We start from the raw sequence: 18,670 nt of genomic DNA on the forward strand, positions 1-18,670 counted from the left end.
ATCCTTCCCATGGTGGAAATTTGGGATCCTCCCCGTGGTGGGATCCCGGGATATTCCTGGGGGAATGGCTCCATGGATGGAGCCCAAGGGATGGATCCTGAGGATGGATCCCGAGGGATGCACCTGGAGCTTGCCAGGCTCAGCACTTAGGACAATCCCAGGATTGATGGGATTTGCCCGGAGCACAGGGAACGACACCAAATCCCGTTGGTTTTTCCTGGAGATCCCAATTCCCACTCAATCCGAGCTGCTGGAGTTCCCGGCGTTCCCAGCGCGGGTCTGTCCCGTCCGTGTCCTGCGTTCCCGGCGTTCCCTGCTGCGTTCCATGTGCTGTCATTCCCGATTATTTATGCTCCCACGGGATAGTGATGGAATAAAACCTTTTCAGAATACCAGAGCCGCCTTCCCGCCTTTCCTTCTCCACCCAGGGGCTGGGGGGATCCCAAGGAAAATTCCTGGATGCGCTCCCCCAGACCAGGGAGGGGGGAGAAGCTGAAGATGGATCCTGGAATCCAGCACGGATCCTCATTCCCAGCTCATCCCAACACTTCCAGGATCCAACTCATTCCAGAGGGAGGAAAACATGGAGCGCTGGCTCTTACCTGGGATCCAGGAGCTCCTTGTTCCCAGCCTGGCAAAGCCGGGAGAGGATTTTCCAGGAGAAAGGCTCCAGTTTTCCTGGGATAACGCCCCAGAACCCCCCATTCCCAAGGGAAAACATTCCAGGAGCTTCACTCAACCCCAGCCTCTCCCCTGGGCTTCATCCAAAGGATTTTAGGAAGCCAAAGGCGCTAAAAACACCGGGAATTCCCACTTTTCCAGAGCAGCGATTCCTTCTTTTTAGGGAGCCAAAGGTGCTAAAAAGATCCAGGAATTCCCACTTTTCCAGAGCTGTACTTCCCTTTCTTTGGGGTGCTAAAAAAGATCTGGGAATCCCCGCTTTTCCAGGGCTGCCACTCCTTGTTTTCCCAGAAAGAATTCCAGAGGCGGGATTTGTATCAAAAGCTTTATTGAAATTCCTCAAAGCCAAACAGACAAAAACTCCAAAGGTGGCTCTGCCGGGCCCCCAAATTCCCAAAAAAACCTGGAGCCGCTGGATTTCTACACACGGAAGCTTTCCTAGGAAATCCAAGTCACTTCCAAAGGGACTTTTCCCGCAGGATCTGTACATTCCCCAAGGATTTTCCTTATTTTTTGCCTCCCACAAGGTAAGAAAATACAATTTTCAGGAATTTCCATGGAATTTCAGGCATTTCTCCTGGAATTCCTGGCTTTCTGGGTGAAAAAATTGGGGTTTTCCAAGTGTTTTTTCCTGGATTGGGGCAGAAATTCCAGAGGGAGCTGACTGGGAAACGGGGGAGGAGTTGGTTTATTCCAAGGTTGGGAAATTTGGGAATTTGGGGTATTTTTTGTAGAGATCCCCATATTTTTTCATGCCTGCCATTTCCAGGGATTTGGCTGCACTGGAGCCATGAAAATTCCCAAAAATTCCCCTAAAACCCCCAGAAATAATAAAAAAAAACTTCCTAAAAAACCTAAAATTCCCTCCCAAATTAAAGGAAAACCGGGAACACACAACACACAGGGATCGCAAAGTCACCAGCTCCGAACCCATCCCGAAAAATCCAACATTCCCAAAAAAATGTTTGGTCACTATTTACAAAGAGGGAATTCCCAAAGTTGGGAAAAAGGGCTGGAAATGGCAGCATTCCCAAAAAAACCCCCACGGAGCAAGGCACCATTGCCACCCCAGGGAGGAGGACTGGCTGCCATTCCCAAAAAAACGTGGATCTGGGAATGGCAGAGGTGGGAAAATCCCGGCTCATCCATGGATTTCAAGTCGGTTTTCTCCTCGTTTTGCTTCCGAGATGTCCAAGCTCCGCTCCGAGGATTCCCAACTCGGTTCCTACTCAACTCTCGCAGTTCCAGGGATTCAAGGAAAAGGATCCAAGGAAAAAATTCCCAAAGAATCGGAGGAGGAGCGGCAGTAAAAATAGGATTTTATTCCCTTCCCACCCTCGCTGCTCCCGCTCGGTTCCCACAGCAACGTTACAATCCGGAAAAAAAAAAAAAAACCAAAAAAAAAAAAAAAAAAAACCAGGAAAAGAAAAGGAAATCCAAAGGGTCGGGAGTGGGAAAAGGGGGAATTCCGGGATAAAAACAGTCAAATCACAAGAGGGAATTTTTTCCAGGGAAAGGCTGCTCAGTCGTCCTCATCCCCCTCATCCTCAGGCTCTCGTTTCCTCTTCTGGCCCCGCTCTTCCTCTGGAAAAAAGAAAGAATTCCCATTATTCCAGGAGCCACATTCCTGCTTTTCCGGGAATTCCATTTGCCATGGAATTGAGGTGGTTTTTCCTTAGGAAAAGTGGGATTGGTTCCGTACCAGGCTCCTCCTCGTCCTCCTCGTCGTCCACCTCGCCGTCGTTGTAGCCTTCCTCATCCTCCTGGAATTCCGGGAAAAACCAGGATGTAAAGCTTGGGATCAGCCCAGGAGCTTTCCCAACATCCCATCTTCCAAGGAGGGAAAGTCCTTGGAATGTCCTCAGCAAGGAGCCACTTCCCAGTATTCCCGTTTTTTATGGAATAGCAGGAGCTGGCACTGAAATCCCAGGGAATCAGTCCCTGAGCTGGAGCTGGGAATGTGGGAATGTGCCATTCCCAAGTTTAGGAAAACTGCACTGGGATTTATGGGAATGGGAAAAGCTGGATTGATCCAGAGCCTCTGAGCAGAACTGAGGAGGCTCAGGAACATTCCAGAGGGGCAGGAGAGGATTCAGGGCTGGAGGAGAGGGACAACAAATTCTGGGAATTCTGTCTTCCCCTTTCCCATCCCACTTTCTCTCCTCCAATCCCATTTTCCTTCCTCCAGCCCCATTTTCCCTCCAATCCCACTTTCCCCTCCCCTCAATCCCATCCCATCCTTCATCCGCCCCAGCACAAAGTGAATCCCAAAATTCCTCAAATCCCAGATTTCCTGTCCAACCCTTCCCACCCGGATTCCCGAGGTGGAATTCCAAGGCTCACCTCCTCCTCTCCGCTCACATCCTCCTCCTCCCCTTCCTCCTCCTCTTCCTCATCCTCCTCATCCTCCACTACCTGAGCGTCGTCGTCGTATTCCTCCTCTGGAAAAACAAAATCCGTGGAAAAAGTTGAGGGTTTTGGAATAATTCCACCCAAAATCTGGGAATCCGAGCAGAGAATTCCTGAGGGGTAGCACAGGATTGTCGGGGCATGCAGGGTTGGAGTCGCTCCAGCTGCTCCACTTCCCACTATTCCCAAGGATTTGGGAGCTGGGGAATCCCAGCTTTTCCAGGAATGGATGGAGCAGAACTTTCCCATCATCCATCAGAAGCCTTCCCATGGACACAAAATTCCAGCTTTTTAGGCAATTCCCAAAATTCCCAGCAGAAAATCGGGATGTGCTGAGCCCCTGGAGTGTTTTCCATGCATTTGGGAACTTTTGGGAACCTTCCCAGAGTTCCCACTCAGCATTCCTGGGAAAAGTGCACATCCAGCTTTTCTGCTGTGCTGCTGGGATGGGAGAATCCAGCAAATTCCCTGGGATCAGCCGGATCCTCATCCTGGGATGGCTCCAGGGGCGGCCAGGGAAAGGTGGTGCCTACAGCACTGGGATTCCCTGGAATTCCAGGCTGTTCCTTCCTCAGTTCCTGGCACAGATTCACTGGAGCTCCCCCGAGTTTTCCATGCAGTTCCCTCGTGGAGCAGCTCCCTAATTCCTGCTTTTTTCCATGCCTGTGGAAACCCTTTTCCATGAGGATTTCCACAGTTCCAGGACATTCCTTCTTATCCATGCTCATCCCCCTTCCCATAATTCCTTCAGTCCCTTCCCGATCCCACCCCTCCATTCCCAGATGGAGGAATGGGATTTTCCAGGCCCTGCCACCTCCTCCCCTCATTCCTTCGGGATGCAGGAATCCCATGGAGCACATCCCACGTACCGTCCTCATCCTCCTCCTCGTCATCCAGCCCCTCCACGTATCCCTCGGCGTCGGAATCCGGCGCTTCCTTGTCGTCCCGGTCTTTCACTAGGGATAAAACTGAGGAAGTTGCTCCTTCAGGCCCTGCCCAGCTCCTTCCCGCCATTCCCTCAGGACACCCAGCTCCATCCCCTCATTCCTTCAGCTCCTTCCCCTCATTCCCTCACTCCTTTCCTCAATTCCCGCATTCCTTCCCCTCATTCCTTTGGGACACGCAGTTCCTTTCCCTCATTCCTTTTCCTCATTCCCTCAGGACACCCAGCTCCTTCTCCCACCATTTTTTTGGGATACCAAGGTCCTTCCTCTCATTCCCTCATTGCTTCACCTCCTTCCCTCAGGACATGGAGATCCTTCCCCCCATTCCCTCAGGACATGGAGATCCTTCCCCCCATTCCCTCAGGACACACACCATTCCTTCAGGACAATGAGTTTCTTTCCCTCATTCCCTCAGGACACCAAGGTCCTTTCCCTCATTCCCTCAGGTCCCTTCCCTGAATCCCTCAGGATGCCAACGTCCCTCCCCTCAATTCCCTCATCCTTTCCCCTCATTCCCTCCTCTCAATTCCCTCAACTCCTTCCCTCACTCCCTCACTCCTTCCCCTCATTCCCTCATCCCTTACCCTCATTCCCTCACTCCCTCATTTCCTCAGGTCGCTAAGGTCCTTGCCCTCATTCCTCCCCTCAATTCCCTCATCCTTTCCCCTCATTCCCTTCTCTCAATTCCCTCAACTCCTTTCCCTCATTGCCTCACTCCTTCCACTCATCCCTTCCCCTCATTCCCTCAACTCCTTCCCTCAGGTTGCTAAGATCCTTTCCCTCATTCCTCCCCTCAATTCCCTCATCCCTTCCCCTCATTCCTTCTCTCATTCGCTCAACTCCTTCCCCTCACTTCCCTCAGGTCCCTTCCCTGAATCCCTCAGGACACCGAGGTGCTTTCCCTCATTCCTCCCCTCAATTCCCTCATCCCTTCCCCTCATTCCCTCCTCTCAATTCCCTCAACTCCTTCCCCTCATTCCCTCACTCCCTCCCCTCACTTCCCTCATTCCCTCATCCCTTCCCCTCATTCCCTCAGGTCGCTAAGGTCCTTTCCCTCATTCCTCCCCTCAATTCCCTCATCCTTTCCCCTCATTCCTTCCCTCATTCCCTCAACTCCTTCCCCTCATTCCCTCAACTCCTTCCCCTCATTCCCTCAGGTCGCTAAGGTCCTTTCCCTCATTCCTCCCCTCAATTCCCTCATCCTTTCCCCTCATTCCCTCACTCCTCCTCATTCCCTCTCCCTCCCCTCACCCCTGCCGGTGCCGGTTCCCATTCCCGTACCGTCCTCATCCTCCTCCTCGTCATCCAGCCCCTCCACGTATCCCTCGGCGTCGGAGTCGGGCGCCTCCTTGTCGTCCCTGTCGTAGCCGTCCAGGTACGTCAGCTGCGGCAGCAGCTTGAACACGTTTTCTCTGTAGTCGTTCAAGTTGGTCACCTCACAGTTGAACAGGTCTAAGCTCTTCAGGTTTTCCAACTTTTTCTGGGAAAACAAAGCAATTCGGAAGGTTTGCCGGCGCGGGAATCCCCTCCAAAGGCAAGGATCCCACGGGGAATGTGCTCGAGGGATTCCCGGGGGTGTTTTGGGCTCCCTGGAGATGGCAGGGAAAAAAAACAGGAATCTTTATAAAAAATATCCAGATTCCCAAATTGCCCGACCTTGGAATAAACCAACTCCTCCCCCCTTTCCCAGTCAGCTCCCTCTGGAATTTCTGCCCCTAATCCGGAAAAACCGCTTGGAAAATCCCAATTTCATTTGGGATGGGAAAGGCTCTCCCTGGAGTTCCGCAGCTCCCAAATCCAAAGGAATAACTGATATCCAGGGAGGTATCCCAAAGGAGCCAGATCCAGGAATTCCTGCCGCTGGAAGCGGGACTGGAGCATCTGGACACAAGAACTTTGATAAGAGAAGTTCAAAAATTGAATTATTTTTCCTTAGACGATGGAAAATAAAAAAAACACATGGAAATGGAATAGGAATTTAATTCCTGGGGATTTTGTGGAATTTTTTTTTTTTTTTGGAAGGAAGTCTGCCCTGCCCACAGAACTTGGAAATCCTAAAAATAAAATCCGAAGGAATTGAGTATTTGTATCAAGGCTTATCCATGGATAAGAATATCAACTCTAAGGGAATATCTCCTTTCCCTTTATGTGGAAAGCACTTGGGAAAAAGGCCTGGGAATGGGAAAACGGGGAGAGCCGGGAGCACTTCCAGGCTTCTCCAGGAGTTTAGCAGCTCTGCCTTTTCCCTGTGCTGCAGGAAAGGAGATCCAGGAAGGAGCTGCTCCTGGAAGGGTTTTCATGGGAATTGTAGTGCCTGGAGATGGATCCAGAGCCTGCGGAATCCTGGGAAGCTGCGGCGATTCCCGCCGGGAATGGGGGAGCCCGGCCCGGCAGCCACTAGAGGGAAGCAGCGGCTCACCGGGAACAGGGACACGGATTTGGGATGCGGCCTGGATCCCGGGATTCGCTGGGATTTTGGGAAGGAATTGGAGGGGGGAGGATCTGGCACAGATTCCAAGAGCGGCACTCCCTGGAAGCACCCAAGGCCGGGCTTGGAGCAACCTGGGAAACAGGAAGGAATTCCAAGGGTTTGGAACGGGATGGATCCCATTCCCAGGAGCAAAACCAACTCTCCAGGCCTTGGGATGCAGGAATAACTGGAATTTTGGGAAGGAGTGGGGGGGGGGAAAGACCCTGGCACACATTCCAGGAGTGACATTCCCTGGAAGCGCCCAAGGCCGGGCTTGGACCAACCTGGGATAGCGGAAGGAATTCCAAGGGTTTGGAACAGGATGGATCCCATTCCCAGGAGCAATCCCGACTCACCAGAGGTTCTATTGTCCCGAGATCTTTAATTTTGTTGCCGCTTAGGTTTAGGTGCGTGAGGTTCGGACACTTCTCTGCCAACACTTCCAGGCCTCCTGAGATTCTGTTGTCGCTCAGCTCGAGCTGCAAAGGCCCAAAAACATCCTCAGAAATCCCACTTGATCCCATTTCCAGCCACTTCTGCGCACGTGGAGGAGGGGAAAAGGAGGGATTTGGCTCGGGGAGGCGGGATTTACCTTCTTAAGTTTGTTTAACTTTGGTAAGTTTGCAACTGAGGTTAAGCCGACGTTGATTGTGCTGAGGAATTCCAGCTCCTCAAACTCATCCGTGAGGCCCTCGATCTTCCCTTCGTACGACCTGCAGTTGTCCAGAACGAGCTCTTTCACCTGCAGAGGGAAGAAAGCAAGGAAAAACAGAAGGAATTTCAGGGAATTCGCAAGAATCAGGAGGTTTTCAGCAGGAGTTTGGGGTTGCGTTGAGAAGAAAGCCAGCATCGAGGTAGCGCTCCTGATCCCTCACACTGAGGACAAAAACAATCCCAAAATTCCCAAAATAAACTCCCAAACCACTCGTTGGGGTGAAATTCAGAGAGAAAACCCCCCGAAAATAAGGAAAATAAGTGGATCTTTTCCCTCAACGGTGTTGAATCATCAGGATTCTCCAGAGGATCCATTTGGGGATAAATAAAGAAGTTTTTTCCATCATGAGAGGGAAAAAGCCCCCCAAAATTCTCAAAATAAGTTCCCAAATTACTCATTGGGTTGAAATTTAGGTGGAAAATCCATGGATCTCATCCCTCAATGGTGTTTAATTATCCGGCTTCTCCTGAAGATCCATCTGGGATAAACAGTTTTTTTCTCCTCATGTTCTCCACACACACCTGGAGCTCCCGCCAAAAAAAGGCAGGAAAAGTGGAATGGAGCAAATCCGCCTTTTCTGTGTCCCTGATCCGTTATCTCATCCCGGCTCCCCCAGACATGGAGCCAGAAGAGCTTGGGATCCTCACCGGGAAGCCCCAGGTGGGTTTTTCCTCGGAGGAATTTGAGAATTCCTCACGGAATTTCAGGAGCTGAGGGGAGCGGGAATGGAAGGAAGGGAATGAGCCCAGGGCTCACACTGAGGGACAAACAGCTCCAGCCCTGATCCCACACACTGAGGGGGAAAAAAACCCAAAATCCCCAAAATAAATTCCCAAATTACTCACTGGGTTGAAATTTAGGTGGAAAATTCATGGATCTCATCCCTCAGTGGTGTTTAATTATCAGGATTCTCCTGAAGATCCATGTGAAATAAAAAAAGTTTTTCCCCCCTCATGTTCTCCACACACACCTGGAGCTCCCGCCAAAAAAAGGCGGGAAAAGTGGAATGGAGCAAATCCTCCTTATCTGTATCCCTGCTCTGTTATCTCATCCCGGCTCCCCCAGACATGGAGCCAGAAGAGTTTGGGATCCTCACCAGGAAGCCCCAGGAGGGTTTTGCCTCAGAGGAATTTGAGAATTCCTCACGGAATTTCGGGAGCTGAGGGGAGTGGGAATGGAGGGAAAGGAATGAGCCCAGGGCTCACACTGAGGGACAAACAGCTCCAGCCCTGATCCAGGAGGTGGGATATCCATCCCTCCGTCCTCCCTCAGCATGGAAACCAGGGAATTGCACAGAAAACCAGGGAATTAGACAACAATTCCCTCAGGTTTGGAGTGGAGATTCTAGGAAGAGCTGGAAATAGTCTCGGATAAAAGGGAAAACCCCTCAGCACCGAGGCCGATGACCCAACTGCCTTTTTTTTCCCTTTTAATTTGTATATTTTTTAGAATCTTGGAATGTTTTGGGTAGGAAGGGACTTAAAGACCATCCCATTCCAGCCCCTCCATGGAATTTTGTACGGAAGGTTGTTTCCTCCCCGCTTTTCAGGAAGTTTGGTGCACAAATGCCACTTTCCCTCCTTCCCTGTTTCCAGCACTGGGCAAAGGCACAGATCCAACAAATCCACAGAGAATCCAAGAGGCCACGTTTGGAAAGCTTGGATGAGTTCAGAGGCAGTTTGGGAAGAGCAGAGCGCATTCCCAAACCTTCCCAACAGCAACGTCTCCCTGAATCCCTGGAAACAAGAGGATGCCAAACAAAATTCCAGGATGGCTCCATGGCCTAAGAATCTCCAAGGAAATCCAGGAGGATTCCCTAAGGAAAGGAATTGGATTAGTGGGACTTTTCCCAACACCTCACAGGTGTCTCTGCCTTCCACGGCACATTCCCGCTCCGTAAAATCTTGGAATTTCAAGGAGAAGGAGCCTTGGGAGAGGCCATCACTTTCCACAGCATCTCTAACAGGAACTTTTCCAAGATTTGTCTCCCCCAAAATTCCAACCGGAGGCAAGAAATCCTCTAGATTTCCCATTCCAATCCCACCTGGAATGCGACCAGACCAACAAAAGCTTGGATGAACTTCCTACTCAATCCCGGGATTACCGGAACTGCTCCAAAGGCTCTGATGAGCCAATCCCTGCTCCAATATCATCCCAAAATCCCCAAACTCAAGAGCCCAACTGAAATAATTAACTAATTTAATTCCAGCTGCAATTCCAAGCTCTCCACGATCCAACCCCACGGCAGCTCAGAGCGGTCTCATTCCTGGTGGAAAACAGGGAAGGATTCCACAGAGTATCTCCCAGCAGCTGCTCTGTGTCCGCTTGGCCACCGCTCCGGAGCTCTTCCAGGTTTTCCAGAGCCCTTGGAATTCTGCCCAGGGCAGGGAGGGCAGCAGGTGCCATGGCCCGTGGCCACCGGGGATTCCCATTCCATGGGATTCCCATCCCAGGGGGATCCTCAGCGGCTGCTGCTGCTCAGGAATGAGGAGCTGACCTGGAGCGGGATCCCATTCCACAGGGAAGGGAGAAGTCCCAAGGTTTTCCACCCTTTTCCTGCCCCGGGATAAACAGGGGATGGAATTCCTTCCCCAAACCCCACAGGATTTGGGATATGGATACAGCCCTCCAGGGCTTTTTTGGGAATATCCCAGATGGGATAAACTGATTCCTGAAGAAAGCCAGGATCCTTGGGGATGCTCCATTCCCACCTCAAACACCAGCTCATCCCAACGGGAATTCCAACCTGGAATCAGAGAATCCTTGGAAAACACCACTAAGCCATGGAATCCAGCCACCAATCCAATCCAATCCATTCTAAACCAATCCAATCACTTTTCCAGATTCAACCTTTCCTGGGAATACCAAATTCCCAGTGGGAATATCCGAGATGGGATAAATTGATTTCCAACCAGTTATCCATGAGCATCTCCTGGCCGGGAATGTGCCGGGAAGAGAATCCCAAAACTCCCGGGGCAGGGAAAGAGCGTTGGAAATTGGCCATGGAACACGACCCAAATCCCAGGAAATCCAGCAGCAGCCCAATTCCATGGAAATCCTGGGAATCATCCAGCCTGGAGAACCCCACAGCAGAGGCAGGGAAGGGACTGGATGGGATTAACACGGATACCGGGATCGGGAGCAGAATTCCATCGGCACCACGGCTGCCAGGGCTTCCCAGGAATATTCTGGGATTCCTCTAAGCCCCAGTTTATGGGAATTCCCTCAGCCAAGGAATCCTGTTCCCTTCAGCAGTTCCCAGGTGGATCTGAGGAATCCAGGACTCCTGAGGAAAGCCAGGATCCTCGGGAACACGCTCCATTCCCGCCTCTTTCACACCAGCTCACCCAGCTGGAGCTCCAACCCGGAATCAAGAGAACCCTTGGAAAAGACTGGGAAGAACCAACGGAATCCAACCTTTCCGGATTAAACCTTTCCCTGGGAACACCAAATTCCCATCCCAGGAAGTTCCAACTGGACTCCAAACTCATCCCAGCTTTCCCAAGATTCCCATCGGAATTCCTCCTCTGCCGCACCTTCCTTGGAAAACCCCGCCAAGAATCTCAACTCCCGGCATTCCTGAGGTCGGGAAAGACACCCAGGGCTGAGTCCAAGCTGCGCCTGACCCCAGAGCTCCCAGTGTCACATCCAGGAATTCCTCGGACGCTTCCAGGGATGGCAATTCCACAGGGGCTGCCCTTTCCAATGTTCATCCACCTTCTCCATGAAAAGATTCCTGCTGATGTCCCACCTGAGCCTCCCCTGGCACTCAGAAGGAATTTTAGGAAGATTCCTTGCTGATATTCCCTTTTTTTTTTTTTTCCAGGAAAAAACAGGAAAAAAGCCAAAGTCTCTCCGTCCCTCCCATCCATGGGGATTCCATCAGGGATCAAACTTTGACTTTTATTCCTCCCAATCCTGGCTTTTAAGTTCCCAATATTCTCATTCCTGGCTCTTTTTTTTTTCCCCTCTGGAAATTTCAATTCCAGAGCAAAACAGTGGAAAAATCTGAAAAATTCCCTTTAAAATTAAAAATAGATTTAAAAAAAAAAACTTTTCCCGTCTCAGTTGTTTTTCCCATTTTTCTTGGTTTTCTGTTGGATTTGGTTTTCGCCTCCTGAGAATCCTCCTTTTTTTGGGACATTCCAAATGTTCTGATGGAATTTGGGGCTGATCAAGGAATTTTTTTTCCCACATTAAATCAAATTTTCAGACTAATTTTAATCTCCCAGCCACCCCTGCTTCCCAATATTTGGAATTTCCTCTGTATTTCCTGAGGGGAATGAGCACGAGAGTGCCAAAATCTGCCCAGGTGAACACTTCCTGGAGGAGATTAGGAGCAATTAATTAATTATAATTAAAATTATAGTAATAAGAGAAATAAAATCACAGTTTTGCTGTGATTCATAAATTTAATGGGATAAAACGTGGGAATACCTGGAAAAAAAACTTCCTGAACATCCAAAAATTCCCAGTTTTCCAGGAATAAAATCCACTTTTTTCCTGACACCGAATTAATATTAAAAATAAAGGGAAAATTCAAAAAAATTAAACAATAAAAATGAGATCGAGGAAGGAATTTCTCCACAGAATCCACCTGAGATCATTTTTAGGATGATTTATTAATCATGATGTGACTTTCTGGGATCATCCAATGGAAAAGCCCAGAATTCCATGGAAAATAGGAGATCCAGGTGGAAAATATCCCAAAGAAGCACAAAACCCCATCCACATCCTGAGATTCTGATTTCATTCAATTTCATTCAATTTCATTCAATTTCACACTCAATTCTCATTTCAGGATAACTTAAATCAGAAAGCAGCACAGAATGCAAGGAAATTGTCAAAACTCAGGGAGATTTTCCCAGGATTTCTTGCTATTCCACATAAAATTGGGAAATAATGACAAACACTCAAAATTAAGGGAAACAACTCCCAAACTCATCCTGCCCACCCAAAACTTCCTAGAATCCAGGAACAAATGACTTTGGCATCAATATTCCTGCCAAATCCCAATTCCAGAGGGTGGAATTAGCAGGATTTCCCTTTAATGTTTTAAAGGAACAAAAGTCATCCCACAAACTTCATTCCCTAAACAACACGTGCACTCAGCTAAGAACACAACAACATTCCCAACTGGAATTTCCAGCTCTCCACCTAAAAAACTGGGATTTAGAACACTTTGGGGGGGGATGCAGGCACCAAAATTCCTGAAAATTCCAAGGAAAACCAAGCGCTGAAAGGTGAAATGATCCCGATTTTCCAGCTCCCTGCTGCCCATTCCCAGCCCTGAGGAGCAGGGAACTCCCTCCAGCTCCGAGTTTTCCCAACTTTTTTTTTGGCGTGAGACAAAAGCGAGCACAAAAAGGCAAGCATGGAAATGAGGGGAAAATTGAGTTTATCCCTTTGGAGGCTGGTTTTAAACAGCGTTTAAAATGGGGAAGAAACTTCCAGCCGTGAGGGTGGTGAGGCGGAATGCGGGCAAAAAATGAACAAAGAGAGAAAACTCTTTAAAAATCAGGGGGAAACTCAATGAGAAAAAGCAGAGAAAAAACAAGAAAAAACAGGATGAAGAGGAGCAAAACACTTCCCAAGCCCAGCGCTGCCTCCCCACAGGGCCCTGCCCAGGAAGGAGGCGGATTCCCCGCTCCGCGCTCCTCACCCGGGGGAACCGCGGGGCTCCTCCCGGTGCTTCCCCGGCCCCGTTCGCACCTCCCGGTGCCCCAAATACTCAAGAAAACCCAATTCTTAAAAAGCTCTTTTTTTTTTTTTTTAATTTTTTTTATTTTTACCCCCAACGCGGCCCTCGCGAATCTCCTCCCGCCCCGCGGCCGGCGACAAAATGGCAGCGCCGCCCGTCATGTCGGGAGGGCCCCGCCGCAGCCTCCGCAGCGCCTCAGCCCCGGCGCCAGCGGGGCTCCCTCACGGCCCCGCGGGGCCGCCCGCGGCCGAGGCAGCGGCAGCGGCGGGAGGAGGAGGAGGAGGAGGCGGCGGCCGTGAGGGGAAGGCGGGGGGGCAGCACAGAACATGGCGCCGCGTCCTACTTGCGCTGCGGTCGCCTCACGGAGCCCCCCCGGCCATGGCGGTTGTACCGCGGGGTTTGCCGTTGAGTCGTCCCCCCCACCTCCTCCTCTCGCCGTCCTCCTCCTCTTCCTCCTCCTGCTCGCCCAGGAGTTTTTAAACTTTAAAGCGCAGCTTCCGCCGCCCCGCGCCCGCCTTTGTCGTCCCCCCCCCCCCCCCCTCCCCGGAGCACACCGCGCTCGGTTCGGCCGCCGCGTCCCGCCGCGCTGCCCCGGGCGCTGCCCGCTGAGGTACGTTCGCCCCCCGCTCTCCCCTTCCCGCAGCCTCCGGCGGCTCGGGGGACGCGGCGGGGCCGGGGCTCGGTGAAGCCTCCCCGGGCAGCGCCGGGGGCCCGGCGGGGCGGGGGGGGATGAGGGGAAGGGGCTTCCCCGCCGCGGGTTCGCGCCCCGCCTGCCCCCGGCCACCTCCCGCCCACTCTTTTTGGGGTGGTTTTCCTATTTTTCGCTTCTTTCCTCCCCCCTCCCCCGGCTATTTTCTTGCCTGTTATGGGGTTTTGTTGGGGTTTTGGTTTTTTTGGTTGGGTTTTTTTTTTTTTCTTTTTTTTTTTTTTTGTCCTGCCAAAGTTTTTCGCCGTCCCCCGTTTATTCCGCCAGACGCGGAACAACAACCTGAAGTCCGGCCCCGGGGGAAGGAAAGGGGGGGAAAAGGGGGAAGAAGGAAAAACACGCACACACATCCAGCCTTTTTGTGCGTGTGTGGGGATGGAGGGGGTGGAGAGTGCGTTCATTTCTTCCAATATTATTTTTTATTATTCTTATGATTATTAGGATTATTATTCAACGCTCGCGCTACCGGCGGCGATGCCCCATCGCCCGCAAAAATAAAAAATAATTAAAAAAAAAAAACAACAACAGGGAAAAAAAAAAAGCCCAAACCAAACCCAACCAACGCTAAGCGTCGGTTTCAAAATTCTTTCCTTTTATCTTCTCAGCATCTGGAGAGAGGGAGAGAGAGAGAGAGAAAGGGCGCGTTCATGAGGACTACAAAGTTACAAATATGGCTCCCCAGTCTCTCTTGCCTGATCACTGCAAAGAAATGAAGACGCACTTTAAACTAAACCATTCGCAACTCACTCGCAGTCCCTGCCTGCCTCTCCCTAGCCCAGCACCCTGCACAAATATTTGCCAACTAAACACGCCGAGAGAGAGAGCAGCGAGCAACTTATTTTTTATTTAATGCACGGCCAGCCCCTCTCCGAGGCATCGCAGCCCGGCACGGGCAGGAGCAGCCCCGGGGAGCCCCCGAACGTCCCCGGAGCGCCCCGCGCCCCCCAAAGCGGGGGGCACAGCCCCCCACACATACAGGTAGGCACCTCAAGGGCAGCAGCGGCCCCGCCAACACCTGGCACGCTCCACCCCGCCAAAAAAAAAAAAAAAATAACCGTGGGATGGCTTTTTATTATTCTCATCATTAGCGTTATTAGCATTAATTTAATTTTTTTTTTTTTTGGCATTGCATTGCTTACATCTGAGGGCGTCCTGTTCCGCAGCTCTAAGTGGATCCTTCTCTTCATGTCCATGTCCGTGGCTGGCGGGAGGCGCGGAGGGTGCGCGGCTCGGCTGGCGCAGTGACCCCGTGCAGAGCCCCCCGATCGCGGGGCGCGGAGGGACTCGGGCTCGCCCAGCGCCGCTCGGAAGCCCGAGCGCAGCACCGCGGCGCGCACTAACCTGATAACCGCGGGGGCGGGCGCTCCGGGGGCTCCGCCGCGATTGACGGCGCGGCCGGCCAACCGGAGCGCGCCGCCGCCGCGTCCCGGCCAATCAGCAGCGCGAGGCGCGGCGGAAGCCAATGGGGGAGCGGCTGTGCCGGGCAGGGGGACAGCCCGGCGCCGAGCCCAGGCTCATTCCGCGCTGCCGCCTGATGGGGACGGAGCGGCCGCGGCTCCGCCGCGCCGGGCACGGTGCGCGCTGCGCCCTGCGCCCGCCCGAGCCTGGGGGAGGCGCCGGGGCGGGGAGCGGCGGCCAAACCGGAGCCGCCCGGCCAGGGGCGCGCAGCCAGGAGGGAGGGAAAGGTGCGGAGCGAGGCACGGGAATGGCGCGGGCAATGGCGCGGGCCCCGGCGGCGGGGGGCGGGCGGAGCGCGAGCGGCGGGCGGAGCGAGGGAGGGGCGGCGGCGCTGAGGGCGCGGGGAGCGGCCGGGCCGCCCTCGCACGGTCCCCGCGGCCGGGGCCGCCTCGGCGGGCTGGGAGCGGCTCCGGAGGGCAGCGGCAGGCGCTGCCCGTGCCCCCGATACCGGCAGGGTCCCCCCGGCGGGGCGGGGGCGGCGCTGAGGGCGCGGGGAGCGGCCGGGCCGCCCTCACGGGGTCCCCGCGGCCGGGGCGGGCTGGGAGCGGCTCCGGAGGGCAGCGGGAGGATCCCCCCGGGAATGTCCCTGAGGGGCAGCGGGGCCCGGCGGTGCTGGGCTGGAGCAGGGCCAAGGACGGGGATCCTTCGGTTCCCAGGAAAGACGGGAAGGGATCTTTCTCCTTGGAGTTCCAGGATAAGGGAGATGGGTTCTGGCTAGACGAGAGCAGAGGGAGGTGGGATATTGGGAAGGAATTCGTGGCTGGGATGGAATTCCCAGAGGAGCTGGGGCTGCTCCGTGCCTGGAGTGTCCCAAGACCGGGTTGGAGCAGCCTGGGGTAGGGGAAGGTGTTGGGCTTGGAACTGGATGGGTTTGAGGTCCTTTCCAAGCCAAATCCCAGGAATTTTGAAGGAAAATGGGACACTCTAGAAACAGCGGAATGGGGCTGGGCATGCTGGAGAAGGGAAGGACCCAGGAATTCTCAGAGCCTTTCCCAGGGCCTAAAGGAGCTCCAGGAGAGCTGGAGAGGGACTGGGACAAGGGACAGGACACAGGGAACGGCTTCCCAGTGGGAAAGGGGACATTAGGGTGAGGTATTGGGAAGGAATTCCTGGCTGGGCTGGAATTCCTAGAGCTCCATCCGTGGGAGTTCCCAGGTGGGCTTGGAGCAGCCTGGGATAGTGGGATCCCATGGAATGGGATGAGCTTGAAGCTCCTTCCCATCCCAAACCATTCCCTGCTCCCGGATCCTTTTCCAGGCGCTGCAGGATGAGGATCCAAGCCCAGAGCTGCTCTTTTCCAAGGATTTGGGATTTCCAAAGTGTTCCCATCAGCTGGAGCAGAGCTCAGGTAAAAAGTGCTTTGATTCCTTCTAAAATCCCTGTTTATCCCTTCCTGCTTTCCCTGGAAAACACAGGGCTGGAAAATCCCAAAGAGCTGTTGGAAAGCATCAAGGGAATGCTGAAAATCCTTGGGAAACTTGATTTTATCCATGTATTTTACAGGACAGGGTGGAGGTAAAGTCTCAGCTGTGAGCGTGGAGGAATTCCAGGCGTATGGATAAAACCAGCAGGAATCGTGTTGGGAATAGGACGGGAAAGGCTGGATCCAGCTGCAGGTAAAAATTCCAATTTCAGTAAAAGAAAAGTGCAAAATGTTCCTTTTCTGGGCAGGTCTGAGGGGTTTGGGATGGGCTGAGAAATCCTTGGTTGGAATTGATATTCCAAACTTTCTGAAATGTTTGGGATTTGGGAATGCGGCGGAATTTGATTTGAGCTCTGTTTAAACTTCTCCTTTCCAGGTGTGTCCAGAGGCGGCTCCTGGGCTGAATCTTCAGGAACTTTTCATGGAATTTCTGCTCCTGGTGCTGCTGAAAACATCTGGAAAAGGACTTTTCTCCTGGAAAAAAGAAATTACTGGGACAAGCTGGGATTTCAAAGGAATTTCTGGGAATCCAGAGCTGCTTTTTCCTTTGTTTTTTTCCAGAGAAAAATGTGGATTCTGATGGTTAGAGGGTGCAGAAAATTCCTTTTTCTTTCATTATTGAGGGAATTTATTCCCATTTCTAAGCGAAAATTCCGTGTTTAAAGCTGCTCCTGTCATCGTTTGCATTCCAGGAGTTTGGGAATTGACAAAAATTGGGAATTGTAATACTGGGAATAAATCTGAAGGGTTGTTTTTCCCGTGGTGCAGCTTTCCCTCTGTGAATTTTCATTCCCGGGGTTTTATTTCCTGCTCTGTTTTTGTAGGAATTTGGAATTTGTGGGGTTGGTTTTTAATGGGAATTGTTGGGATTTTTTTCCTTGTTTGCTTTTATCAGGAATTTGGAATTTGTGGGGTTGGTTTTTAGCAGGAATTTGTGGGTTTTTTCCTTGCTTTTAACGGGAATTTGTAAAGGAATTCGTGGGATTTTTTTTCCTTTTTGTTTTTAAGAGGAATTTTGAGTTTGTGGGATTTGTTTCTACCAGGAATTTTTAACGGAATTCCTGGGATTTTTCCTTGTTTGTTTTACCACGAATTTTGAAATTATTCGGATGTGGTTTTGAGGGGAATTTTCAATGGAATTTGTCCTGTCCGTTTTTACCAGGAATTCTGAACTTAGGGAATTTTTCATTGGTAATTTCCAACAGGAATTTGTGGAGTTTTTTCCTGGTAAATTTTTACAAGGAATTTTCAATTTCTGGGATTTTTCCTTGTTTGTTTTTAAGAGGAATTCTGAATTTCTGGGATTGGGGTTTTTTGCAGGAATTTGAGGTTTTTTTCCCTTGGCTCTTTTAACGGGAACGTTGAATCGATGGGATTTGTTTTTACCAGGAATTTCTGGGATTTTTTCCTCCTTCATTTTCCCATGAATTTTGAATTTTTGGGATTGGTTTTTAGCAGGAATTTTTAATGGAATTTGAGGGATTTCCCCTTTTTTTTTTTTTTTTCCCACAGGGAATTGCAATTTTTCCCTTTCTTTCCCTGGGATTCTCTCCCAAATTCCAGAGGATTCCTGCCCTGCATTCCTGGGGTGAATTCCCATGGAAAATCCCTGGGAATTGTTTCTTCATCCCTTAACTGTCCCTTTGTTTTCCCACACAAAGAATTCCTTCTTTTTCTTGGGAACAACTCCCAGCTCTGCCCAGCCGGGAATGGGAAAAGTTCCCAGAATTCCCCGAATTCCCACCCTCAGCATTCCCAGCTGGGGAGCTTGGGGATAAAAACAAATCCCTGGGATCCAGGAATTGCATGAAAAACACCCTCGGCATTCCACAAGAATTTCCAGTTCGGGGTCCAACCCCTAAAATCGGGATTTTCGCAGCTTTCCAGGGAAAACAAAGTGGGAAAATCCAATAAAAATGTCAGGAAGAGCTGATTTGAAGGTAAAAAAATGAGGAAGTGAACTCTGGGATTGCTCCAGAATTCCCTAAAATTAGTTGGAGAATGTTATTCCCGTTTTTTTTAAATATTATTATTAAATTTATTTTATTTTTAATGGAAAAGTTTGGGGGATAATTGCAACGTTCCTGGTTTTTCTGATGGAATATTCCAAGACTGTCCTGCTTTGTTGGCCTGGATTAATGGGAGAATTTGGGAAAATGCCCC

The 18,670-nt window shown here is 51.3% G+C and overlaps 1 protein-coding gene and 1 long non-coding RNA gene across 3 annotated transcripts; one reads left to right on the top strand and one right to left on the bottom strand.

Annotated features, from left to right (window-relative positions):
• Window positions 1-992: 992 nt before the first annotated feature.
• Window positions 993-14,971, bottom strand: ANP32A (acidic nuclear phosphoprotein 32 family member A). 2 transcript variants are annotated; one of them, XM_038146991.1, is made up of 8 exons: window positions 14,766-14,971; window positions 7,097-7,246; window positions 6,861-6,983; window positions 5,316-5,514; window positions 3,960-4,046; window positions 3,025-3,122; window positions 2,384-2,444; window positions 993-2,265 (listed from the first exon to the last, which is right to left on the bottom strand). In XM_038146991.1, exons 1-8 carry the CDS (start codon window positions 14,817-14,819, stop codon window positions 2,204-2,206), a joined length of 834 nt encoding a protein of 277 aa, XP_038002919.1. In that variant the 5' UTR covers window positions 14,820-14,971; the 3' UTR covers window positions 993-2,203. The 2 variants fall into 2 exon arrangements, with proteins under 2 accessions (XP_038002919.1, XP_038002918.1); XM_038146990.1 differs by having other exon boundaries at window positions 3,960-4,058; window positions 14,766-14,968.
• Window positions 14,972-15,129: 158 nt separating this feature from the next.
• LOC119705051 lies at window positions 15,130-17,260 on the top strand. Its single transcript, XR_005258121.1, has 4 exons — window positions 15,130-15,311; window positions 16,342-16,432; window positions 16,588-16,700; window positions 16,884-17,260. It is a non-coding gene; the product is annotated as an uncharacterized LOC119705051 (long non-coding RNA).
• Window positions 17,261-18,670: the final 1,410 nt, after the last annotated feature.

This window comes from Motacilla alba, chromosome 10 (assembly GCF_015832195.1).
Source record: "Motacilla alba alba isolate MOTALB_02 chromosome 10, Motacilla_alba_V1.0_pri, whole genome shotgun sequence".
NCBI classification, from domain to species: domain Eukaryota; kingdom Metazoa; phylum Chordata; class Aves; order Passeriformes; family Motacillidae; genus Motacilla; species Motacilla alba.

Bases quoted from the DNA above. Each gene is read 5' to 3' on its own strand.
- ANP32A (XM_038146990.1), bottom strand. From the start codon at position 14,819: ATGGACATGAAGAGAAGGATCCACTTAGAGCTGCGGAACAGGACGCCC. The intron at 7,247-14,765 runs GTAAGCAATGCA...TTCCCTCTGCAG, and splicing joins GGAACAGGACGCCCTCAGAT to GTGAAAGAGCTCGTTCTGGA. The intron at 4,059-5,315 runs GTACGGGAATGG...CAACTTCCTCAG, and splicing joins CGAGGAGGAGGATGAGGACG to TTTTATCCCTAGTGAAAGAC.